Genomic DNA, 27,671 nt, shown 5'->3' with positions numbered 1-27,671 from the left:
GGAATTCCGAAAAACCATCAGTGTACAGGGCATTACTGTCTCTCAATCTGATTCTCCTTCAAATAAGGACATATGCAATACATATTTGTTCATTTAATGATTTTCTATGACAAATGTACGTTATTTACCTAATCATGAGAACCATACAGAATTTTCCTGACCCCTGTCAGATTAATAACGCTCTGGCCCTTTAAATGTGCTCTCACTGGGCCAGATTCTCGTAGACTGGCGTATCTTCGCGGCGGGGTAACGTATCTGATTTACATTACGCCGCCGCAACTTACATGGGCAAGTGCTGTATTCTCAAAACACTTGCTCCGTAAGTTGCGGCGGCGTAGCGTAAATCGGCCGGCGTAAGCCCGCCTAATTCAAATGTGGAAGGGGGGGGCGTGTTTTATGTTAATCAACTGTGACCCGACGTGATTGACGTTTTTCACGAACGGTGCATGCGCCGTCCGTGGAAATCTCCCAGTGTGCATTGCTCCTAATACGCCGCAAGGACGTATTGGTTTTGACTTGGATGTAAATGACGTCCAGCCCCATTCACGGACGACTTACGCAAACGACGTAACTTTTTCAAATTTCGACGCGGGAACGACAGCCATACTTAACATTGTTACGCTGCACTTACGCCACCATATAGCAGGGGCAACTTTACGCCGGGAAAAGCCTAACGTAAACGTCGTAACTTTACTGCGTCGGCCGCGCGTACGTTTGGGAATTCGCGTATCTAGCTAATTTGCATACTCGACTGGGAAATCGACGGAAGTGTCGGTATGACCGAGATGTGTGCTTTTAGGCCTCGTACACACGACCGGATCTATCCGCTGGGATTGATCCGTGGATCAGTTCCAGCGGACAAATCCGGTCGTCTGTACGGCCTAGCGGATATTTATCCGCGGAGATTCCTCGGGCCGGATCAATCCGTCCGCTCCCCTCCCTCGCATGCGTCGTAATGATTCGACGCATGCGTGGAAGTACTTACCTTCCAGCGTCGCGCACGTCGCCGCGTCATCATCGGGGCGACGGCGCGACACGTCAACGCGGATGAATTCCGCGCGGATTTTGATCCGATGGTGAGTACAAGCCATCGGATCCAAATCCGGAGGAGGAATCTCCGCTGGAAACGATCCGGCGGACCGTTTCCAGCGGAGATCCCCTTGTGTGTACGGGGCCTTAGGGTATCCCTCTGGAGTCCTGTGTCTGAGCTAAGTGCGTTAAATAGTTTTGCCATACAGGGGTCTAATATGGGGAGTGGTGTCTGATAGTACCTTGTGAGAGGCGGAATAATAAGTATAGTCCCTCTCTCCCGAATGTTGTAACCTTCATATGTCCACCAATTGAGCTCTATGTACGGTATGTGTTTTGATATCGGCCAGAGGACGCCAGAAGGGACAGGGGATAGGCCTGTGGAGGTGTCTACCGATGGGTTCAGTGGGATATTGAGATCTCCCCCCAGAATCAATTGGCCCTCCATGGAAAGCTCCCTTGTGGGTTGAAACAGCCAGGCTACATTCCACCCTCCTTATCAGGTGCTGTCTTCAGTTCACACCTACTCACAGTTGGGTGGGCTTCAATGTCAGGCTGTTGTGCTGTTTACACGTTTTCCAATACATTGGTTACTGCATTTCGGGCTTATGTGTGTTTACTGTTGTCAACACTTGGGTGCAGTCGGCAAGAAATGCCCCTATTAACAGCAGGAGCGGAAGACGGCGCAGGGACCTTTATGGCACAAATGATTGCTGAGCTGACTATCAACTCATTGGAGTATGACGCCCGCAGAGCAGTGATGGAGGATGCCCAGTCTAAACTGGAACAGATCATGGTGCACCGAGCTGAGGCAGAGGTTCTTCATTTGTAGAAGATGAAAGCCTTACCCATTTTGTGGTAGCCCTCCAGAATCTGTGGAAACGCCACAGAATAAAAGGATGTGCCGACATCGTCGCCTCAGATAAACTGTTAAGAGACCAGTGTGTGGTAGGAATGAAGCCTGGACCTGTGTGGAGAGCCCTGCAGGAGCTACCCACCCTATCCTTCAATGACACCATGGTGGAGGCAGTAGCGCAAGAGTCGGAGGATGTGGTAGCTAACCAAGAGACAAGAACCCCTACCACTGAGGAAGGAGGCCCTGCCTCCATCTCCACTTTCGGCCATGCAGATCGCCCTACCGCAACCTGCTAAGACCATGCATGCTACGTGGGAATTGCTCTGCCAAGCCTGTTGGAGATCAGGTGGATGTTTCCACCTGTGCAGGAGGTCTCTTATGAGTGGTACCTCAATCCCCTCGAGCTACAGCCTCAGTCCCCTGTGGGCCCTGATAATGCTAACCCCAACCAAGCCCGACATAATTACCCCGCCCCCTTATGTCGTCACCACCTGGAGCATGCTGGGACTGTGACGTCATAAAATGCCTATATAAATCGTTGCACACTGCACACCCAGCATTACAGCGTGAGGGAGCGTTGAGTCAACATCGAAGAAGAGAAGAGGGAAGAAGGCGACGCAGAAGACCAGGCCCCCACTGGTAAAAGAGCTGGAAGAAGACAGCGGAGGTGCCCGGCAGAAGGGAGAGCAGAACCGGAGAGCGGGAGAAGAGAGCGGAGAAGTCGGAAGACCCCCCAAAATCAGAAGGAGGGAGAAGGCCCTTGCTTGTAAAAGAGCTGGAAGAAGATAGCAGAGGTGCCCAGCAGAAAGAACCAGAGAGCGTAGAAGTCGGAAGACCCCCGAAGTTGGAAGAAGACCCCCGGAGCTGCATAATAAATTACTTTAAAAACCTGTCTTGTGTGTTTTTATTCTTGACACTTTTTACCCCCCCAGGTGAATGGGTAGGGGTACCCCATACTCATTCACATAGAGTGGGGGGCCCCCTATTGAAGGGGGCTCCCAGATTCCGATAAGCCTGCAGGCCCCGACAACCCCCCTGCCCCAAAGCACCCACCCCCCACCCCATGTTGAGGGCATGCCCCCTGGCACGGTTCAGGGGGGGGGGGCTCGCTCGTCCCCAACCCCGTTCCTCCTCCTGGAGGTGACTTCAAGTCGCGTTGTAAGTTGCGCTGAAGTCGCCTTAGGTCGCGCTGTGATTCATACTCAAGGTGTGTCCAAGTTGCTTCCCAAAGTCGCGCTGGAAGTCGTGTTACCCCAGTGTGAATGGGCTCTCAGTGTTGTCACATGAAAAGATAGAAGAAAATATTTACACAAATGTGAGGGGTGCACACCTTTGAAATTCATACTCTGCAATCTTGATTTCTTGCAGCTACAATAATCACTTGGTCATCTCTTATCATTTTTTTCTCTCTCTTTTAGGTCCTGGGTGAAGACATTGAACAAAGCAGCCCTCACCGAATGAGCCCTGGTGTAAAAGCTGTAAAAGGAAATACTCAGGGGTGTATTTGTAAAAAAACATTGCATAGCTATTTGTCCTGAGTAACTGCATGTACCTCTGTGAAAACTAACCAGCTATTGTAAGAATGGGGCAAACTGAATGTCCTAAGCTATTTTCACTTCTAGGTCGAATGTCCTTCAAATATTATGGTCAGTAGTAAAGATAGATATATTCATAGCAGACATGAAGTGATCCTGGAGGCGAGGATCATAGTAAATAAATACATCTTAGAAGGAAGAGATACAATGCACAAATTCTGGAGAACATTAGAGGGAATTAGCAAAAAAATGTAACAATTTCTGATACTGGATTTCCACTTTCACACGGGCGCCTCCATCTTGCATGGGGATCGATTCGCTGACCCCCGCTGAGCAGGCAGATGGCAGGTCCCTGTCCACTCACTGTACAGAGCAGACACGGGCACAGTCCCACTCTCTTCTATGGGGAAATCGGGTGGAAAGGGAATGCCTGTCTGTTTTCATTTGATCCAAACTAATGGAAAAAAGGGCCACCATCCTCCTGGATTTTGGGGGGAAATTCTTTGGTTAGATAATAAAAGAGAGACCAATAGGGTTTCAGGGCATATATTAGCTTTTTTTTTAAAAAAACATTTTATTTCATGTGCATGGTTTCTGCACGTATGTAAATTATTTATAAGTGTGTATATGTTTATACATGTGTATATGGAATAGATAAGAATCACAGTTTTTGTTGTACTCAGTGCAACTTATAACATCCAAGTGAAAGATAAAATACCAACGTGTCAGAAAAAAATCAAAAACAGAATCACTGAGTTGGAAAAAGGATCACCCCCTTGTGTCAGTATTTCGTTGAACCACCTTTTGCTTTAATTCCTTTAGTCTGTTGGGATTTGTCTCTACTAACTTTTTACATGTAGACTTTACAATATTTGCCCGCTCTTCTTTGCAGAACTGCTCAAGTTCAGTTACATTTTGTAACAGGCGCTCCGCGCGCCTGTTACTTCCTTGTAATGCGTTCCGTGCTGGACGTCATCGCGCGGCACCCTGTGTGTTCCACCGTGGAACGCGGAAGTGCGCCTAGAATGGCGCTCCTTTCAAATCTAGTGTGATGCACTACAGCTGCTGACATGCCTATAAAGGCATTGACTTCACACTCAATCCCTGTTCTATTATTGTCATCCGTAGCCTGTCAGCCGTAGCCTGGCCTTGCTACACATGCCGCTATCTTAGCTCCCTATGCTGCAACACCGCTCCAGGAAACAACTACTACTTTGGTGCTAATGCACCCACTACAACAGAGCATTGCTGGGGAAAACCTTCAGGCTTTTGTCGAACACCTTGCACCACGGATATTCAATCTCCTGCATAAGAAGCCTAAGTAACCATTGTAGCACTTTTAGTCCTATAGAAGATCTACTGCTAGTGTTTCAGTTATTACAATTGTGTTACTAAATATGCCGTCTGGATATCGACATATTATTTAGGAGATACTACTGTGCTAAAGGCTGTTTGCTAAGGAGTACCTTAAAGGGTCAGCTACCTTCAAAATACTGATGCAATATTTACCTCATGTATGCAACTATAATTACCTGAGCTATATTGCCTCTCTCATGCAGCTACCATTACGTCTACAATATTTACCTCATGTATGCAACTATACAGTAATTACCTGAGCTATATTGCCTCTCACATGCAACTACTATCACGTCTACAGTATTTACCTCATGTATGCAACTATGATTACCTGAGCTATATTACCTCTCATACGCAAGTACTACTATCTCAACTATAGTACCTGTGATATGCAAGTATCAGTTGTTACTACAACTTCTATTTACCACAAGCTTGACATAAGTACAAATCCCTCAGGCCCTGTACACACGACCAGACATGTCCGATGAAAACGGTCCGCGGGCCGTTTTCATCAGACATGTCTGCTGGGAGGTTTTGGTCTGATGTGTGTACACACCATCAGACCAAATTCCCCGCGGACAGAAAACGCGGTGACGTGGCGGCGGCGACATGCGCGAACCAGGAAGTTCAATGCTTCCACGCATGCGACGAATCACTTTGAAGCATGAGGGGGATTTCGGTCCGATGGTTAGGTGTACTAACCATCGGACATGTCCGACGGACAGGTTTCCACCGGACAAGTTTCTTAGCATGCTAAGAAACTTTTGTCCGCTGGAAACCTGTCCGCTAGGCCGGAAAACTGTCCGCTAGGCCCTACACACGGTCAGACATGTCCGCGGAAACTGGTCTGCGGACCAGTTTCAGCGGACATGTTCGGTCGTGTGTACAAGGCCTTATAGGCCTCGTCCTAATTGTTTGAACATGTTTGCTCTAACTTTTCTATGTTTTTCGGGTTCTAAAAAACAACGTTTTTTTTTTTTTATTGTCATTAAAACGATCGTGTGCGAGCTTCAGAGCATTTTTCGGGTTCTGAAAAACGGCCAAATTTTTTTCTTGCATCCCTCCTATACAAGCCACATTTGTGGAGAATTTGTGATATTGTTGTCACATGCACGTAATGGCCACTCTTTGTCATAAATTCCTGCAACTGCTTTAGAGTTGCTGTAGGCTTCTTGGTGGCCTCTCTGACCAGTTTCCTCCTGGCTCTCTCATGCAGTTTGAAGCGACGTCTTGATCCAGGGAGGGTCTGTGTTGTACTTCCGCTTCTCAATAATAGACTTTACTGTTCTTCTAGGCATTGATAAAGCATAAAGTGCACAAAGTAAAGCCCACAAAGACATGGATGAGTGAGTTTGGGGTGGAGGAACTTGACTGTCCTGCACAGAGTCCTGACCTCAACCCGATAGAACCTTTGGGATGAATTAGAGCGCAGACTGTGAGCCAGACTTTCTCGTTCAACATCAGTGCCTGACCTCACAAATGGGCTTCTGGAAGAACGGTCAAACATTCCCATAGACACCCTCCTAAACCTTGTGGACAGCCTTCCCAGAAGAAATGCAGCTGTTATAGCTGAAAAGGCCAGCTTAATATTGAACCCTGCACACTAAGACATTGCCATTAAAGTTCATGTGCGTGTAAAGGCAGGTGTCCCAATACTTTTGAAAATATAGTGTATTTTTGTAACCATCTCCTGACTTGTGCCTGTCAACAACTATATCCCATAGATCCCGGTGACAGTGCCTTGCCACCCATAGTTGGTTGTTTGCTTCAGTTGCATTACAGGGACTGAAATGCTTCAGGAAAGCTCTTTTCATGCTGAGCTAATCAAAATGACCACATCTGATCACAGTTGAAAGATAAATGGCTTTGTGTGCCATGGAGAAGGTAATTAGCTACACCTGATTGAGTTTATAAGTCATTTTTAGGAGAGGGGTGATCATTTTTCCAACTCAATGATTCTGTTTTTTTTTTATTTTTTCTGACATGTTCGTGTTATATCTTTCACTTCAATGTTATAAGTTGTACTGAGTAAATACAGGCTGCAAGGTAATGTGATTATTTTAAAGAGGGGATTCTTTTCTATACACACTGTATATACAAATGTGTTCCACTCCCTAAATACTTGAACGAAACCTTTTTTCCAAAAGGTAATGGTGCATAGGTTTATATATGAATAACAGTTTCAGGCATCCCTGCTGCCTCACTTTGCTCACGTGCATGCCTCACTGTGCCCATGACTGTGTCCATGCCTCACTGTGCCCATGCCTCACTGTGCCCATGCCTCACTGTGTCCATGCCTCACTTTGCTCATGTGCATGCCTCACTGTGCCCATGCCTCACTGTGCCCATGCCTCACTGTGTCCATGCCTCACTGTGTCCATGCCTCACTGTGTCCATGCCTCACTGTGTCCATGACTCACTGTGTCCATGACTCACTGTGCCCATGCCTCACTGTGCCCATGCCTCACTGTGCCCATGACTCACTGTGTCCATGCCTCACTGTGTCCATGCCTCACTGTGCCCATGCCTCACTGTGTCCATGCCTCACTGTGCCCATGCCTCACTGTGTCCATGCCTCACTGTGTCCATGCCTCACTGTGTCCATGCCTCACTGTGCCCATGACTCACTGTGCCCATGACTCACTGTGCCCATGACTCACTGTGTCCATGCCTCACTGTGTACATGCCTCACTGTGCCCATGCCTCACTGTGCCCATGCCTCACTGTGCCCATGCCTCACTGTGCCCATGCCTCACTGTGCCCATGACTAGACTGACGTTTAACATGGGAGTCTATGGAAGGGATGCCCAGCTTTGAAAAATCGGTGCTCCCAGATGTAGGTCGCCCAGACAGCAAACGTTCAACACTTGTAGAGAGTGGGGCTACATGTGTGCCAAGTTCTGGGTCCAGGAGACCTACGGCCGGCCGGTACCGGGTCCCCAAAGTCCGGGAGATCAGGCACAAAAAGGTAATTCGAGTATAAGCCGAGGGGGCATTTTCAGCACAAACAAATTTGCTGAAAAACTTGGCTTATACTTCGAGTATATACGGTAGATTTTTGCTGTGACATGCGTACAGCTGGGCGATTGGGGGCTCAACTGTCTGTTTTTGCCATCTCCTGACCACGGATGTGAATGAACCCTTAGAGGGGAATTATCTGTTGTGTTTCCAGAACAAAGAGTGAAGAACCGCAAAATACTAAAAAAGAACCTCACATGGGCTTTTAACTATTTTCCAAAAATAAAATAACTGCTTAGGCCCAATCAAATTTCTTTCAGTGAATATTAGGCATTCTATGATTAGATGGAAGTAGATTGTGACATCATGTACACCTCTTCTGCACCTTGTCCAATTACAATTCTCTCCCTGGGTTGGACACCATTGTAATTGTAACATATTGTACATGATGCAACATCATTGGTTTAAGTGGTTTTAAACCCGAAAACATTTATTTATTTATTTTTTGATGTCACAATGTAGAGTATAAGATTTCCTATCATCTGTGCCCAGTCTTGCCGCACAGAGTTAATCCAGCTCTGAGCAATTCTCTTTTTTTGTTCAGTTAAATTAAAAAACGAACGTACAGAGAAAAACCTTAGTCCGTTCCGCCCCCCTTGCTGTGAGTGACAGGCGATTTACATATCTCATGCACTAGCCTGGAGACCGGCATTATTTTTTGATTCCCACCCCCACTCCTTTTCTGAAGTCATGTGGTTACTTTTCTGGATTTTGACTGGATGTTCGTGATCGTGAGTGAGTGAGTGAGTAACTTGTATAGCGCAGCAAATGCGAACTTAATCGCCTCAAGGCGCTTGGAATCCAGCGTCGTACCGGTCTTTCAGAAGAGGTGGGTCTTTAGTTTTTTCCTAAATGCCGGATGGTTTTCCTCCAAGCGGATGGTGGTGGGTAGAGCATTCCAGAGCCGTGGTCCTTGGACCGAAAGCAGAATTTAGTGTAAGGAATACATAGGAAAAAATGCATGTTGACAAGGGGAGTGTAGAGGTGGGCGGGGAGTCTACTGACATCATGACTCCACCCAACGAGCTCCAGACAACAGACCCACCCACAGAATCTGCAGTTTTTCAGTTCTTATAACAGACAGAGGGGAGACATGTGACAGGTGAGCATACATGCAGGAGGCGTCTATATCCTTATAGGTCAGCACTATGGGGGGAGTTTAGAAAGGATGAGAGAGGGGTTTACATCCACTTTAAGGTACAGAAAAAAAAGTATTCTTTTGTACATTTTTAATAGGCATTGTAAATAAAAATGATTTATAATTTAGCTCTTTGAGTCTAGAAATATTTATGTAGCATTTGTGTGGTGCTAAATATTTGCCATAAATGCGGGGAGGGTGCACTGCCAGCATATCTCAAAGAGGCGTAGATAAAGAGAGGGATAGGGGGTCTGAACTCTCTCCAGATCGCCCCTGCAGCCTGTCTATTCAGAGGGGGGCTTCTCTGCCACGGCTTCAGTCATATGACCCAGCCGAGAGAGGAGCAGCTTCCCTCATCCTAAATTGACAGGCAGTAGGAGTGGCTCCTGGCATGGCTGTCAACACTAGTTGCTGTGCCACAAACACTCTGCAAGAAGGGGTTTGGATCTCCCTAACCCACTTTTAGAGACCAATCCATTTTAGAGAACAATAAGCTCAGGGATAAATAGTCAGGGCACTGCATGCCCAGGGATTACAATACGGATTCAAAATAAAGAAAAAAATATACTCACAACCATCGAAAAAAACACTTGCCGACCAGCCGCCGTCATTATACTGCCGCAGGTCAGCACGATCCTGCGAACCGTCGTAGCTGTACGTCGGTCCCGTTAACCACTTCAGCCCCGGACCATTTTGCTGGTCAATGACCGGGCCACTTTTTGCGATTCGGCACTGCGTCGCTTTAACTTGCAATTGTGCGACGTGGCTCCCAAACATAATTGACGTCCTTTTTTCCCCACAAATAGAGCTTTCTTTTGGTGGTATTTGATCACCTCTGCGGTTTTTATTTTTTTGCGCGATAAACAAAAATAGACGGACAATTTTGAAAAAAAAAATGAATATTTTTTTACTTTTTGCTCTAATAAATATCCCCCAAAAATATATAAAAAAACTATTCTAAACTTTTTTACGTATTCTTCTAAATATTTTTCATAAAAAAAATCACAATAAGCGTTTATTGATTGGTTTGAGCAAAAGTTATAGGCCCGGATTCACGTAGGAGAGCGCATCTTTATGTGGGCATAACGTATCCTATTTACGTTACGCCTCCGCAACTTTGACAGGCAAGTGCAGTATTCTCTAAGCAAACTTGCGGCGATGTAGCGTAAATAGGCCGGCGTAAGCCAGCCTAATTCAAATGTGGAAGATGTGGGCGTGTTTTATGTAAATGTATTGTGACCCCGCGTAATTTGACGCTTTCTCCGAACGGCGCATGCACCGTCCGTGAAAGTATCCCAGTGCGCATGCTCCAAATTAACCCGCAAAAAGCCAATGCTTTCGACGTGAACGTAAATTACGCACAGCCCTATTCGCGAACGACTTACGCAAACGACGTAATCGACGGACAATTTGACGCTGGCCCGACGTCCATACTTAACATTGGTATGCCTCATCTACGCCTCATATAGCAGGGGTAACTTTACACTGGAAAAAGCCTAACGTAAACGGCGTATCTGTATTGCGTCGGCCGGGCGTACGTTCGTGAATTGGCGTATCTAGCTGATTTACATATTTCTAGGTGTAAATCAGCATACACGCCCCTAGCGGCCAGCGTAAATATGCAGTTAAGATACGACGGCGTAGGAGACTTACGCTGGTCATATCTTATACAAATTCTGGCGTATCTGATTCTTTGAATCAGGCGCCAAGATACGACGCCTCAGACTCAGAGATACGACGGCATATCTGGAGATACGCCGTCGTATATCCTACGTGAATCTGGGCCATAGCGTCTACAAAATAGGGGATAGGTTTATGGCATGTTTATTAATATATTTTTTTTTTCCAAGTAATGGCGGCGATCAGCGATTTTTATCAGTACTGCGACCTTATGGCGGGCACTTTTGACACATTTTTGGGACCATTGGCATTTTTATAGTGATCAGTGCTATAAAAATGCACTGATTACTGTAAAAAAAAGTCACTGGCAGGGAAGGGGTTAACACTAGGGGGCGAGGAAGGGGTTAATTATGTTGCATGTGTGTGTTCTAACTGAAGGGGGGTGGGATTGACTTGGGGAAATGACAGATCGCTGTTCATACATTGTACGAACAGACGAACGGTCATTTCTCCCCCTGAAAGGACCGGGAGCTGTGTGTTTACACACACAGCTCCCGCTTCTCGCTCTGTAATAAGCAATCGCGGGTGCCCAGTGGCGAGCAGGGCGCGTCCCTAGTGGCTGAAATGCAAAATCATGTAATATTACGTGATTTTGCACAGCCAAGCCGACCTGCAGCCGTAAAACTGCAGCGGCCGGTCGGCAACTGGTTAAGCGGGATAGCAGGCGCACTGCAGGGATGTTGATGCACGTGGCCTCGGTTGCGATGACCGCTGGCCATGCGCGTTCGCAGGCACAAGAGCCAAAACTAGGTAAACACACAAATCCCTGTTCTGTGAGGAGAGGCAGATCGTGAGTTCCTAATAGGTAGGAACAACGATCTGTCATTTCCTACAGTCACTGCCATCCCCCTACAGTTAGAAATACACAAGGAAACACATTTAACCCTTTGATCGGCCCCTAGTATTAACCCCTTCCCTGCCAGTGACATTTACACAGTAATCAATGCATTTTTATATCACTGATCGCTGTATAATTGTCAATGGTCCCAAAAATGTGTCCGATGTGTCTGCCATAATTCCGATAAAAAACGATGATCGCTGCCATTACTAGTAAACAAATAAATAATAAAAATGCCATAAATCTTTCCCCTATATTGTAGGCGCTATAAATTTTGCGCAAACCAATCAATATACGCTTATTTTGAGGTTTTATTATTAAAAATATGTAGAAGAATACGTATCGGCCTAAACTGAGGAAAAAATTTGCTTTTTCAAAAAAAAAAAAAAAATTGGGGGATATTTATTATAGCAAAAAGTACAAACTATTGTGTTTTTTTTAAAAAATTGACGCTCTATTTTTGTTCATAGCGCAAAAGATAAAAACCGCAGAGGTGATCAAATACCACCAAAAGAAAGCTCTATTTGTGGGGAAAAACGGACGTCGATTTTGTTTGGGAGCCACGTCGCACGACCGCGCAATTGTCAGTTAAAGCGACGCAGTGCCGGAAGCTGAAATTTCACCTGGGCAGGAGAGGGGTATATGTGCCCAGTAAGCATTTACCCAGACTAGGCGACTCATAAAGTGACCTTTCAGAGTAGACGTCACGTCTCCTCGCTCACCTGCTATGCAACTGGGAAAAAGTCCTGGGAATCAATCTCACCTGCACTGAGAACCCTTCACTGGTTACCAGTAAAAGACAGAATTGCTTTTAAAGCACTCTGTCTAACGCATAGATGTATCCATGGGAATGCTCCCCATTATCTATGCGAAAAAATAAAAGCTCATAATCCCAATCGCGTTCTGCGATCCACCAATCAAAATCTTCTCCAGATACCGAAAGCCAACTATAAGTCCAAAGGACAAAGGAGATTCGTGGTCCAAGGTCCCAGACTATGGAACGCTTTACCAACCGGCATTCGGTTGGAGGAGAACCACTTAGCCTTCAGGAGAAAGATCAAGACTCATCCCTTTTGATATCAAAAGAGACAGGAACAACAAGCGCCCAGAGGCGATTAAGTTTGCATGTGTCGCGCTATATAAGTTTCTTATTCATTCATTCATTCAATACATATTATCATAAGTGTAAACACAGGACATCTTCACACAATAACAGGGTCAATTAGCACAGAGAACCGACAGATGGCTGGAGGTGATTTGTGGGGAAAAAAAGGACGTACATTTTGTTTGGGAGCCACGTCGCACGACCGCGCAATTGTCATTCAAATCGTGACAGTGCCGAAAGCTGAAATTTCGCCTGGGCAGGAGGGGGGTATATGTGCCCAGTAAGCAAGTGGTTAATGCATAGAATGCATTAAAGTGGTTGTAAGCTCTCTCTCAAAAAAATAAAAACAGCAGAGGTGATCAAATACCACCAAAAGAAAGCTCTATTTGTGGGGAAAAAAGGACGTCAATTTTGTTTGGGTACAGCGTCGCACGACCGCGCAATTGTCTGTTAAATCGACACCGTATTGCAAAAAATGGCCCGGTCATTGAGCATCCAAATCTTCCCGGGGCTGAAGTGGTTAAAAAGTCATTCCATGTAAAAATGTAAAATGTTCCCCTCTGGGTGATCTACTATATGTACATATACAGGGATTTTAATAAACATTTCTGTAAATTCCTACCTTTTGTTATTGTGAAGAAATAGCTGTTTGTCTGTGTCCATGTGCGAACTGGATATGAATGGGAGTGATTTTATAATTATCAATCAGCACTTGCAGAGTTCTATTTTTTAAAGATATCTTTTGTATTGATACTTGAATATTGTATAAAAAAAGGGGAAAAACAAATACAGAAAACAACCAACAACAGTCAGCAAACAAACAGCAATGGGACAAAATGGTTAGCACTAGGCTTGTTGGTTTGAATTCCAACCACGACACTACCTGCCTGGAGTTTGTGGGGCAGATCCACAGAACGAGTACACCGGCGTTTCTACTGATACGCTGGCGTACTTTCAAATTTCCTGCGTCGTATCTTTGGTTTGAATCCTCAAACCAAGATACGACGGCATCTGGGTTCGATCCGACAGGCGTATGGCTTCGTACGCCTTTGGATCTAAGATGCAATTCTTCGGCGTCCGCTGGGTGGCGTTCACGTCGTTTTCCGCGTCGGTTATGCAAATTAGCTATTTCTGACGATCCACGAACGTGCGAGCGGCCGGCGCATTTTTTTACGGCGTCTCTAGTCGGCTTTTTCCGGCGTATAGTTAAAGCTGGTATTTCGTCGCGTATAGTTAGACCTGCCATGTTAAGTATGGCCGTCGTTCCCGCGTTTATTTTGATTTTTTTTTTTTTTCGTAAGTCGTCCGTGAATCGGGATGGACGTAATTCACGTCTAAGTTAAAAAAAAATTACGTCCTTGCGACGTCATTTAGCGCAATGCACGGCGGGAAATTTAGGGACGGCGCATGCGCAGTTCATTCGGCGCGGGGACGCGCTTCATTCAAATGAAACACGCCCCCTAATCGCCGATTTGAATTCCGCCGCCAGAGATAGACTACGCCGCCGTAACTTACGGCGCAAAATCTTTAAGGATTCGAAATAAAGCCAGGTAAGGTACGGCGGCGTAGCGTCTCTGATACGCTGCGCGGGTGACGATCTATGTGGATCTGCCCCTGCATGTCCTCCCTGTGCCTGAGTGGTTTACTCCCACACTTCAGACATGCTAGTAGACCATGTCTAAATGTAAGGTAGGGACCATAGATTGTAAGCTCTTTGGAAGCAGAGACTGATGTAAATGTATAATATATGTGAAGTGCTGTGTAAAATTTATGGTGCTATGTAAGTTCCCTTAATAAATAAACCTACAATGTGTCTCACGTCTCATTGAGTTACATCATCCGCAAGAAGGGACCTCAAATACTTTGGGTACTATACTGTTATGCCCGCGCACACCATCGGAATTTCCGATGAAAAAAAAGTCTGATGGACTGTGTGGGCCCCATCAGACTTTTTTCCGTCTGTGTTTAGAAATAGAACGTGTTTTATTTTATTTTCCGATGGGGAAAAAAAAAAACAATAGGAAATTCCTATCGTCTGTGTGCAAATCCGACGGAGAAAAACCCCACGCATGCTCAGAATCAAGTCGACGCATGCTCGGAAGCATTGAACTTCATTTTTCTCGGCTCGTCGTAGTGTTTTATGTCACCGCGTTTTGGACGGTCGGAATTTGGTCTGACAGTGTGTATGCAAGACAGCTTGAACGGAATTCTGACACGAACAATTCCATTGGATTTTAGGCTATCGGAAATTCCGATCGTGTGTACGCGGCATTAGAAGTCGAATGCCTAGTACACGCGATCGTTTTTCCCGTCGGGAAAACTGCCGTGTTTTCCTTTGGCCGGGAAAACCGGACGTGTGTATGCTCCTTAGCAGTTTTCCCGACAGGAAAACTGCAGGTTTAGAAATGAGAACATGTTCTCTTTTTTTCTCGCCGCAAATCGCATCGTTTTTTTCCCCCGCAGTTTTCCTATGGGAAACCCTGCAAGGGAGCATACACACGGCCGGTTTTCCCAACCAAAGTTCTTCTGGCAGTTTTCCTGTCGGGAAAACCGTCCGTGTGTATAGGGGAAAAGGGACCGAGCCGGTTTCCCCCTTGGTTTTCCCGGCGGTCTTTTGACCGTCGGGAAAACCAATCGTGTGTACTAAGCATAAGAAGTCCACCATATGGAGCTAGATACATCAGTTTTATAGGTAGATTCAGTAAGAGTTAGGCCGACTTATCAGTAGATACGCCGACCTGACTCAGAATCTACGCCGCCATATGTTTAAGTGTATGCTCAAACAGAGATACGCTTAAACATATATAAGGTACAACGGCTTGCGCCGTCCTATCTTAGGTTGCAATATTTTGGATGCCCGCTACGCTTCCATTGCGGTCGGCGTAGAATATGTAAATGAGGAAAAACGCCGATTCACGAACGTACGCCCGGCCGACGCAGTACTTTTACGCCGTTTGCGTAAGAGATAGGCCGCGTAAAGTTAGAGCTAGGCCCTATTGGAATAGTAATGTCAAGTATGGCCGCCGTTCCCGCGTCGAAATTCAATAGGCCCGTGCGGCGTACTTAGCCGCAATGCTCACTGGGAAATGTAGGCGCCCGGCGCATGCGCAGTTCGAAGAAATGTAAAAAACGTGAGGTCAAGCCTCATTAACATAAAACACGCCCCCCTCAAACACATTTGAATTAGGCGCCCTTACGCCCGCCCGCTTTAGGCTACGCCGCCGTAAGATAAAAAAGTACAGGATTTGCAGCACTTTCCCGGGCATTTTTGGTCTCTGCCCTCCATTCTGTGTGGTGATATAAAAGTGGGAGGCCCTAATGATAAGGCTTTTTTTCATTGCCTGGGTGTAAACTGCAACAACAGACTTATGCCTTGTACACACGATCGGAATTTCCGATGGAAAAAGTCAGACGGGATTTTCGATGGAATTCATTCCGACCGTGTGTGTGCCCCGTCTGACTTTTTTTTACGTCTGAATTTAGAAAGAGAACATGTTCTCTTTTTTTTCCAACGGAAAAAAATTCTATTGGAAATTCCGTTAGTCTGTAGTGAACTCCGACAGAGAAAAAAAAACATGCATGCTCAGAATCAAGTCGACGCATCGTCGGAAGCATTGAACTTAATTTTTCTCGGCTCGTCGTAGAGTTTTACGTCACCGCGTTTTGGACAGTCAGAATTTGGTGCGACAGTGTGTATGCAAGACAGCTTGAATATAATTCCCTCTGTGTTGCGCCCCACCCCTGCAGTGCTACTGGTTTCTTTCCTCTCCTCTCCCACTGGCTGTTATGGGGGATGTTTCAGGATGGAGAGCAGCGGAAAGGGCTAGCCCACGGGTGCTCAACCTGTGGCCCTCCAGCCGGGACAATGATACATTGCAAGCTGTGGACAGTTACAAGCATGACGCCCAAAGGCACAGGCATGATGGGACTTGTAGCAACAGCTGGAGGGCCACAGGTTGAGCACCCATGGGCTAGTCAATATGTCATTTACTGGCCCCTTTCTTTTTCTAAATGAACACATTTGCTCTCTATGTTCATTCATAGCTGAAGCATATTAAACTGTGATTACTATGCTTCAATTTGTGAATGAACAGGAAGCTGCTCAGCACAAAGCTCCTCCCATTCATTCCCTGTATAGTGCAGCTGAGGCTGCAGAGAAAGGGGTGTGTTTGAGCTTTGGGGTGCACACCCTAATACAATGGGCTGCGCACACCTATGACTTCAATCTGACATGGTCTTTTGGATAAGCACCTTTTACAATATCTCTGTATTCAATGATTTCCCATACCCCTTTGGATATAGACTCTTGGGGTCATAGGACACACTGCATGGGTCCTCCATACGCCCTGGACCCCTTTTGGGAGTTCACGTCCTGATACAGGGGTTGTGTTTGTTCATTTCCATCTTTCTTCTGTCCTGTCTGCTTGGCGCAACTATGACGGTCCTTCTCATCCTTTGAGTTATGATCTCTCTTGGTTGAATCATTAACACATACACATGGGATTACATTTATTTATCTGGAATTCCCCAGATTATTGTCCCTGAAGAAGTCTCTCATTTTGTATGTTGAAAGACATTAGGCTTTTCCTATCTCCTTGACAGATGATCTGGGCCATTCCACTAGCTGGTCTCATGCTGTTCTCTCCATAATGTGTTTATTGTTATCATATTTTGTACCATGTATTCTATGTATTAATAAATGTTTATTTTTATAAGTCTACTACTGTTTATGGTCTGTTTAAAATCCCACCATGTGAGGAACCCTTTTTCACTCTGTAATAGATTTTTCCATGGACCAATTCCAGGATACATGTTCTATTCTGCCGCTGAACCAAATTCATGATGGTGTGAGAGCATGCATGCTGGAGAGATTACACTGCACACCCTGGTCAGTACAACGCTCCTTCTCAACAGGAAGCCCTTTATTCAAGTTACAGCTTTTATAGCCAAAATGACATAAGCATACATCATCACATATGGGTGCATCTGATTGGCTCATCCACATATGGGGCCAGATTCTTTAGATCCGCGTAACCTATCTGGTTTACGTTACGCCGCCGCAAGTTTTTGAGGCAAGTGCTTTATTCAGAAAGCACTTGCCTGTAAAGTTGCGGCGGCGTATCGTAAATCCCCCGGCGGAATTCGAATTCCGCGGCTAGGGGGCGTGTAAAATTTAAATCAGGCGCGTCCCCGCGCCGAACGAACTGCGCATGCGCCGTCTGCAAAATTTCCCAGCGTGCATTGCTCCAAATGACATCGCAAGGACGTCATTGGTTTCGACGTTAGCGTAAATTACGTCCATCCGTATTCGCGAACGACTTACGCAAACGATGTAAAAAATTCAAAATTCGACCCGGGAACGACGGCCATACTTAACATAGGATACGCCGCACTTACCCCTCATATAGCAGGGGTAACTATACGCCGGAAACGCAAACGACGTGAAAAAAAAGCGCCGGGCGGTCGTTCGTTTCTGAATCGGCGTAACTCCTCATTTGCATATTCCTTGCGTAAACAAATGGAAGCGTCACCTAGCGGCCAGCGTGAGATTGCAGCCTAAGACCCGACGGTGTAAGTCACTTACACCTGTCGGATCTTAGAAATATCTATGCGTAACTGATTCTATGAATCAGTCGCATAGATACGACGGCGTATCAGGAGATACGCCGTCGTATCTTCTTTCTGAATCCGGCTCATGGTCTTCTCTCGTTACATCTCTTCCTGGCCACAAGGCTTCGCATTCCAGACTTTCAGCAGCCATTTTCTTTACATGGTGGGAGGGGCAGAAAGGAGGGGGTAAAGGAGTGGGGCGTAGTAGTTAAAAGACATCTGTTTCTTATCTTCATTCCAGGCTGAGATTAACTCTGTCATGACTTTCATTCAAGGAAAATAATACTAATGTCTCTCACGTGAATACTGAAATACACACATATATAATAAAATAATAAAAGAAAAGAAAGCAATATTTGAGTGGGTAAAAGAGAAAGATAACATAGACATTTTATTTCACTCCATCACAACTCTATGTTTCAGGGATGTGGACCTTTTTTAGTTCATCCAGCTAGTTGGCAGAAATCTTTCTATGGACCATGTAGACCACAGCAACCAACGGAGCACCCCCTAGGGGAATCACACCTGGAGTCAGGACACTGACAAAGTTATAGACTCTGAGGAAAAAACTGGTAGATAAAACCTTGTAAGCTGCCAAAACTAAAGAAATACCATATACTGAACTAAAAAAAACAAAAAAAACAGCTGCCTGCACTTCCCGCAACCAACGTGAACAAAACAAAGATATATATCATGTGCTGCGCTACTAATACTAATCAATAAATAAAACCTATGCTATAAAACAATACAGGTTGAGATGCATAGCATAAAAACGTGACTTGCAAAAAAATAAAAAATAAATGTAGACAGTTAGCTGGATTCAGAAAGCTTTACGCCGGCATATGAGTAGATACGCCGTCGTAACTCTGAATCTACGCCGTCCTAAATTTAAGCGTATTCTGGAAACCAGATACGCTTAAATTAGGCTAAGATACGAGCGGCGTAAGTCTCCTACGCCGTCGTATCTTAGGGTCCAATTTTTACGCTGGCCGCTAGGTGGTGCTTCCGTTGAGTTTGGCGTAGAATATGCAAATGACTAGATACGCCGATTCAGAAACTTACGCGCGCCCGGCGCATTTTTTTTACGTATGGCTTTTTCCGGCGTAAAGTTAGTCGAACACATAGCTGGCCTAGTCAATGTTAAGTATGGCCGTCGTTCCCGCGTCGAAATTTGAAAATTTTACGTCGTTTGCGTAAGTTGTCCGTGAATGGGGCCGGACGTAATTTACGTTCACGTCGAAACCAATACGTCCTTGCGGCGTACTTTGGAGCAATGCACACTGAGATATGTACATGGACGGCACATGCGCCGTTCGTAAAAAACGTCAATCACGTCGGGTCACCACCCATTTACATAAAACACGCCCCCCTCATCCTCATTTGAATTAGGCGCGCTTACCCTGGCCACATTTTTGTGAATACAGCACTTGCCTCTCTGACTTACGGCGGCGTAGCGTAAATACTGAAAGATGCGCCGCCGTACCGGAATCTAGCTAAGTGCCCGTGCTTCGGGAATCACACACAGTCCTTAATATTATAAATGATGATTAATGATAAAAATATATTAAATATAGATTAGCAAAAGCCCATAAAAAAATGATGAATAAGGCTCCATTCACATCTAGGCAGACAAATTCGCGGCGTTTTGTCCCGCGAATTGCGGCGGCAAATAGCGGCGTTTTGTACCGCGATTTGCGGCGACAAAACGCCGTGATTGTCCACCTAGATGTGCCCCTCTATGGAGATGGTTCCCGAACGCCGAAAGCCGCCTGAAAAAAGGTCCGGGACCTTTTTTCAGGCGGCAGGCGACAGGCGTGGAGATGTGAACCATCTCCATAGAGGGCAATGTCTTTTCATCCCTCTGGCGGCAGCGGCGTCGCACTACAGGCGACAAAACACAAAGATGTGAATGGGGACTAAAGGTGTCTTGATGCAGTGTGCTCTCCTCCCCCACTGGGTGTACCCTCACCTTAAGGGCTTAAAAAATAAGCCTATAGTAATTAACATAAGCTGGCCGGGATCTTCCTTATGCCTCTTTTTACTATACTGCTGCTGTATACTGATGCTCCACATTGGTCACCTCCTGCTCCTGAAGGGCACCATATTCTCTCCTGGTCACTTTCTCCAAGCCTCCTCATATATACCATATATGAAAAACGATAGAGGCATACAATAGTGTAATACTGTTTAAAAATGTTTAATATGTAAAAAATGCACTATATGCATTCAACTCACATTTACATAGTCAAAGATTCACTTATAAAGTGCTGAAGTACTGAGGGGGGATAGTGTCACCTGAAACCTGGATCTGCAGCTCCAGTTTCACAGTATACAATGCTTTTTATATCTCCTCTCCAGACTACTTCCTGCTTCCTACACGTCAGACATTCAGACTCCTCCTACCGGTTTCGTCACAGATCTCTGCCACCACCATGTTTCACAGTGGGGATGGTGTTTGGGTGGTGTGATGTGTTGGGTTTTCGCCAGACATAGTGTTTTCTTTGATGGACAAAAAGTTACATTTTAGTCTCATCAGACCAGAGCACCTCCTCCATACATTTTGGGAGTCCCCCACATGCTTTTTCGCTAACTCAAAATGTGCCATCTTGTTTTTTGCTGAAAGTAATGTCTTTCTTCTGGCCACTCTGCCATAAAGCCCAACTCTATGGAGCGTACGGCTTATTGTGCCCTCTGTACAGATACTCCAGTCTCTGCTGTGGAACTCTGCAGCTCCTCCAGGGTCACCTTAGGTCTCTGTGCTCCTCTCTGATTAATGCCCTCCTTGCCCGGTCCGTGAGTTTTGGTGTGCGCCCGTCTCTTGGCAGGTTTGCTGTTGTGCCATGTTCTTTCCATTTGGTTAGGATAGATGTGATGGTGCTCCCAGGGGATCATCAAAGATTTGGATATTATTTTATCTATTGATTAGTATTAGTATCGCGGGACATGATATATATCTTTATAGACTCATCTTCATATTTATTATAGCAAAAAGTAGAAAATATTGCATATTTTGCTCTATTTTTGTTTATAGCGCAAAAAATAAAAAACGCAGAGGTGATCAAATACCACCAAAATAAAGCTAGTAGGAGAGGCCAAGCAGGGGGTTTGTAATTCTTTTTTTTTTTCTTTTTAATTCTGCATTGACTGTCTTTGAAATTGCCCCAGCCCCTGTTCAAATCAAATCCGGGGACACAACCAGGGACAGACTTGGTCAGGGGATAGGGTGCCCATGTGTCCCGGATTGCCCGGGACTGTCCCGCAATTGACATTTCTGTCCCAGGTAGGGTGACCACATGTGCCCAGAATGGCCGGGACAGTCCCGCATTCTGCAGGTCTGTCCCGGGCACCTTCACTCTGGGACAATACAGTGTCCCGAAAATGAAACTGACACAGGTCCCAGCATGAACCCCTCAGAGCTTAAGATGTGACCCCCCCCCCAACTAGTGATGAACTACAGGTCCCAGCATAGATCTGTGAAATCTATTGGATCACACTCTAGATCTCACAGGTTCATGCTGGGAGCTTCAAATTGGGGGGGGGGGGGGGGGGTCACACCCTTAGATATCAGGGGTTCATGCTGGGACAGGTAGTCCTTTACTTTGGGGGGGGGTGACCTCACCAAAGTTAAGGACTACAGGTCCCAGCATGACCCCCTGACGATGTGAGACTGCCCCCCAAATAGTGAAGAACTACAGGTCTTAGCATAAACCTGTGAAATCTATGAGATCACACCCTTAGATCTCAGGGGTTCATGCTGGGCAGTGCCGGCCCAAGACATTGTGCTGCCTGGTACCAAGAATGAAATGCTGCCCCCCCCCCCCCAAAAAAAAAAATTACGTTCACCAAAATGCCCCCATATCCATTATTTTATATCATGATAACTAAAGTGGACCTATCATGGCTCTATACATGTATATAGGAGTATAAAAAGGACCTGTTAAGGCTCTATTAATGCAATTAACCCCACAGTGGAGCGGAGAGCGGAACGGGAGGAGCGGTCGGGCGGCAATTAGCCCCACAGTGGAGAGTGGAGCTGGCGGAATGGGATGGCGTGCGGGCAGGAAATTTGCTGCCTGGTACAATGGTACCATCGGGTCCCATGGTAGGGCCGGCCCTGATGCTGGGTGTTGTAGTCTTTCAAATTTGGGGGGGGGGGGGGACATCTTTAGATATTATGTGACCCCCAGGCCCGGATTTTCCACAAGGCCACTGAGGCCAGGCCTTGGGGCGGCAGGGCGCCAAGGGGCGGCAGTGGCATGGAGTCCCCCGTCCCCCGGGAACATACAGTTAAGGGCTGTAAGTTATGGGGGAATTCGCTCGCTCGTTAACAAGTGATTGTGGCGATGTCGCCGAAATCACTTATAAAATGTGTGCTCCCGTCCGTCCTCCCCTCTCCCCCCCCCCACCCCACATACCTCTCTTTGCTGGCTCTGTCTTCCGGACTCCGTCCTCCCCCCGGCCACCGAGTCTGTCTCCTGTCCCTGCTGCCGATGTACACAGAGAGAGGGGAGAGCTGTGCTCTTCCCATCTCAGCTGTGACAGGAGTTCTAGCACAGTGCTAGGACTCCTGTTTTGGAGGTGACAGGGTCAATAAAGAGAACATGTCACCTCCAATTGCTATCACACAGGGATTTGTTTTCTCCTGTATGATAGCAAAAAAGTTAAGTGAAAAAAATTTATAAAAAATAAATAAATAATAAGAAATAATAATTCAATTAATAAAATAAAAATGTAAAGAATAAGAAAAATAATAAGGAAAATAATAAGAAAATTATACCAAAATGTAAAAAAAAGTAAGCGACAAGCTACAAAAAAAAAGTGATAAAAAAGTAAAAAAAAAAAATTTAACTAACCGTGCCGCCCATTCTCCGTTGATTTGGGGGGGGGGTTCGGTTGGCAGGGAGGGGGTGCATTGCGGAACCTGGCCTTGGGGCGGCAGAGAGAGCAAATCCGGCCCTGGTGACCCCCAAAAGTGAAGGACTACAGGTCCCACCATTAACCCCTCAGAGCTGAAGATGTGACCCCCCACCCCCCAACCAGTGAAGAAATACAGGTCCCAGGATGAACCAGTGAAATCTATGGGGTCACTAAAAAAGGTTTAAAAAAATTATCTTTTTTTAGGAAAGGGGGTGGGGGTGTGTGTGTGTGTCCCTGAATGGCAGTTTGGAAACGTGGTCTCCCTATCAGGGGACAGTGTCCTCAATCCGAGGACTGTCCCCGGAAACCGTGGATGTCTGGTCACCCTAGCCTAGGGTGTCAAAAATCCTTGCACCAGCCCTGGCTAAAGCGGTTAAAGTAACGCAGTGCCGTATCGAAAAAAAATGGCCTGGTCATGAAGGGGGGTAAATCCTTTCCGGGGCAAAAAAAAAAAAGCCGAAAAAAAAACCAATAACTCAGTATGGTTCAGTCAGCAAAGGGTTAAGAATACGAGACTGAAACTGGTTGGGACTGGTTTGCGTAAACCGAAAGTATTACAAATCAACAAAACAATCAACTGCAGAGAACCAGGAAATCTTCTAGAGTCTACAGAGAAGTTTCGAAGGTACGAGCGTTATTTTGTAACATTAGAGATGTCATTTTATGTTTCTGTATCAGGATATTTCCTAAAATTATATTTTATTTTTTTTACAGGGAAATAACAAGTCTAACAGCATCGTAAACCTTTTTCGTCTTCCATCTCCACGTATTCTATGTACAGCTGAAGCTAAATTTTGGGATGAGAAAATTAAGGTTGCCCAACTCTGATCTATTTATTTTTTTGGGGACGGATTTAGGACTTCAATGTTTGAATTTTTTGTAACACGTATAACGTTATGAGCGATAAAGGGAACCGACGTGTTTCGAAGACTTTGGCTTAATGGAAGGAGTCAGTAAAAGGTGAGACTGAATTTTTCTTTCGAGAATTATTTTTCTATGCTGTAACTTCAACCAATGAACTCAATTACCGTATTTATCGGGGTATAGCGCGCTCCCGCGTATAGCGCGCACCCCTAAGGTTGCCCCGAAATTCCTGTGGAAAAAAGATTTTTGTACTTACAGTTTTGGTGTCTTGCGCGGCGTCCATCGGCGGCCTCGTCGGGTCCGGCGTCCGTCTGCGGCTTTGGGTGTCCTCTTCGTCGGGTCCGGCGTCCTTCTGCGGCGTCCTTCCCGCTCGTTTCCCGCTTTCCCGCGCCGAGTTTAAATACTGCGCCGGCATATACTGAGCGCAGTACACTCGTGTATAGTCGGGCAGTCTCGGCTACACTCGCGCTCACGTCCTGTACGTCCAGGACGTCAGCGTGAGAGGAGCCGAGACTGCCCGACTATACACGAGTGTACTGCGCTCGGTATATGCCGGCGCAGTATTCAAACTCGGCGCGGGTATCGGCGTATATCGCGCACCCACGATTTTGCCCTGATTTTCAGGGCAAAAAAGTGCGCGGTATACGCCGATAAATACGGTAAAAGGAAGATGTAAGGGATCTTATATAGGGGTGTCTAAAAACTGACGGTTGAGTCAGTGGCGGTGCGTCCATAAGGGGCGCAGGGGCGCCACCCCCCTCTCTCCTGGCACCGCTCTATGACCAATATGCATTGCATGAATCTATCTGTGGTTGTCGCTGCCACCCCCTATTCAGGTGTCCGGCCTACGGTGACCACGTGTCCCGGATTTCCCGGGACAGTCCCGCATTTTGCAGGTCTGTCCCGGGCACCTTCATTCCAGGACAATACAGTGTCCCGTAATAAAACTGACACAGCCACCCCCCCAAGCAAAACGAATGCCCCCAAAAAAGGCCGCCACATCACCGATTTACTCACTGACAGTACTTTTCCTGGCCGGGAATGTCTGGAGGAGCACAGTCCCCGCCCCCTGCTTGTGATTGGAGAAACCATAAATCCCGCCTCTTGTGTCCAATCACTGTGCTGTGATTCGTTACAGCACAAGCTGATTTTTGGGAAGGGAGGGTGTCCCTGAATGGTAGTTTGGAAATGTGGTCACCCTAGTCCGACCCCTTGTCGGGCTCCGGGAGCCTGAATTACAGCGGCGGGGTATTTTTTGCAATCATCTGATTAGAGCCGTAGGTGAATAGCGGGTGCCATGCTGGCCGCTCACTGTTCACTCAGCGAATGAATCGCTTTCGTAACACTGATCCGCCTCTCAGCTAATCAGGTGCTTGGGTCTGTTACCTGTCACCTGATTGGCTGAAACGACAGGCACTGTCTATCAGATGTCCAATCATAGCAGAGTAGGGGAGCAGAGGGCGGTAGAAGAGATCGAGGAGCGTGGAGGACATTGCCGCCGTGACCGCTGCCCCACCGAGACAAGGTAAGTGCCGGGCGGGCAGGGGATGCACGCTGGCAGCATTTGATGGTCACAGTAGCGGCAATTGATGGGCACATTGTCAGCAATTGATTTGTACAGTAGCTGCAATTAATGGGTTTTTTTTTCAGTTTGTTTGCGCCCACCCCAAAAAAATTCCCCTTTACATTAGGGTCGGCAGCATTACCGTTTACATCAGGGTCTGCAGTGTCCCCCTTTACATCAGTGTTTAAAGGATTGCCCTTTACATCAGAGACTCTAGCGTTCCCCCTTACATCTTTGTCTGCAGCGTTCCCCTTTACATCAGGGTCTACAGGTTTGCAGTGTTCCCCTTTACATCAGGGTCTGCAGGATTCCCCATTACATCAGAGTCTGAAGAGTTCCCCCTTACACTGTAAGGGGGAATCCTGCAGACTCTGATGTAAGGGGAATTCTGCAGACTCTGATGTAAAGGGGAACTTTTTGCTGGGTTATAGTAACCTGACCTTCATGTAAATGGAGAAATACTGTATGTGTTTTGCCTTTTGTCATACCTTAAACACATTGCTAATCGCACTGGCAGTGGCTACATGTTTGTAGCTTAAATATGGATATTTGCTCCGAAAACATTTAATATACCTGTGATATGAAGGGGGACTTTTGCTGATATGATGATGGAACCTCTGACATGGGGCACTTCTAATGTGGTGGGGACCTTTGATGTGATGGGAGTACCTCTATTGTGTAGGGCTAATTCTGATGTGATGGGATGGCTGTGATGTGATGGGGGGACCTCTGAGATGAAGGGGGCACTTTGATTTGAAGGGGAACCTCAGATGTGAAGGGGGATTTCCCTGCACACTGCACTCATGAGGCCTGTGCACCCTGTAAATATTGTACTTCTGAACCCTGCGCTCTGTACATAGTGTGCAGCTGAGCCTTGTGCCCTGTACATGGTGCACTTCTGAACCCTGTACTCTTTATGTACCGCAATCCTGAGCCTTGCGTCCTGTATATAGTGCACTTGTGAACCCTGCACACTCTATGTAACACACTCCTAAGTCCTGTACATTGCACCCCTGAATGCTACACTCTGTATATAGTGTACATCTGAACTCTGTGAATAATGCACTCGTGGCATTTAACAATGCCTTTAAAAGCCCCTCCCACTGTTAACCAATTTGGCCACATCCACCCTTTAATGTGGCTTGCTCTTCCCGTGCAGGGAGTGGGGCTTGCAGTGGGGATGTGGTTGAGTTCCTCCCCCTTTTAGCACACATAAGAAATTGAGTGAAATTTCATTACCTTGTTACGCAGGTCTTTTGACTGTTCTTTCCTACCTCCTCATGGCTCAGTGTTGTAGTAATTGGCATAGCATAAAGACCCCATTATTGCATATGGCAGTGATGGCGAACCTTGGCACCCCAGATGTTTTGGAACTACATGTCCCGTGATGCAGTCTGCATGAGCATCATGGGAAATGTAGTTCCAAAACATCTGGGGTGCCAAGTTTCTCCATCACTGGCATATGGGGTCATATATTTCAGCTTAAACCCACTGGTTAAAGGAAATTGCGTTAAGTCTTGTCATACAATGGCAACTTCTGCAAAAGCATACTTACAGCATATTTTGCAGATGTGCTATTCCTATATGGAGCCCTTGAGGTGTTAGAATGTCTCAAGCCACTTTCCTGTGTACTGTCTAACAGACATTGATTGGGACAGGGATGTGGAAACTCGTGGTTATGAGTCATACAGTTATATGATGTGACTACTAATAATGAAACTATGTCAGCCATCTTTCAGGGGCAGAGGTGGCTCTAGGCTTTGTGAGGCCTTAGGCAAAACTTGACATGGGGCCCCTCTCTCACCCATCATGGGAAAAATAATTCAAGGACAAGAGCCTCTTCCCCACAACCCTGGCCGGGGGTTGTGGGGGTTTGTGGGCAATGAGCTTTTTGGAATCTGGAAGCCCCCTTAAACACGGCGGTCCCAGATCCTGCTTTTTAATAACTAAGGGGTGGGGGTCTCCCAGTGATGTCACCTGGTGAACCCGCCCCCTTTTAACGTCATTGGCGTTATGCTGGGTCATTAATGTCACAAGGGGTGGTGTCACCGATATTCACTGGTTTTTAGTGACGCTGAGTCAGGGCTCTTAATGCTGCCTGAGCACAGCAGCGTTAATGTCCCCTGTGCCTCAAAACCGGGGTAATGCATTGGGTAAGTGT

General features: G+C 46.3%; 2 protein-coding genes across 2 annotated transcripts in view; both read left to right on the top strand.

The window, feature by feature from the left end:
* LOC120921998 overlaps positions 1-23,910 on the top strand; it is a 62,103-nt gene extending 38,193 nt beyond the window's left edge. Inside the window, exons 6-7 of the mRNA XM_040334528.1 lie at positions 3,304-3,363; positions 23,797-23,910. Coding sequence (XP_040190462.1) covers positions 3,304-3,363; positions 23,797-23,910 — 174 coding nt within the window. The remainder of the gene's footprint in view (positions 1-3,303; positions 3,364-23,796) is intronic.
* The window catches only part of LOC120921997, a 55,008-nt gene continuing 50,990 nt past the window's right edge, over positions 23,654-27,671 (top strand). The window contains exons 1-2 of the mRNA XM_040334527.1: positions 23,654-23,707; positions 23,797-24,042. Of these exons, the coding sequence (XP_040190461.1) occupies positions 24,023-24,042 (20 nt within the window). The 5' untranslated portion in view covers positions 23,654-23,707; positions 23,797-24,022. The remainder of the gene's footprint in view (positions 23,708-23,796; positions 24,043-27,671) is intronic.

Source organism: Rana temporaria, assembly GCF_905171775.1.
Source record: "Rana temporaria chromosome 13 unlocalized genomic scaffold, aRanTem1.1 scaffold_258_arrow_ctg1, whole genome shotgun sequence".
Taxonomy (NCBI): Eukaryota; Metazoa; Chordata; class Amphibia; order Anura; family Ranidae; genus Rana; species Rana temporaria.
The sequence above is the reverse complement of the archived record's forward strand: the minus strand, read 5'-3'. Positions and strand labels throughout refer to the sequence as shown.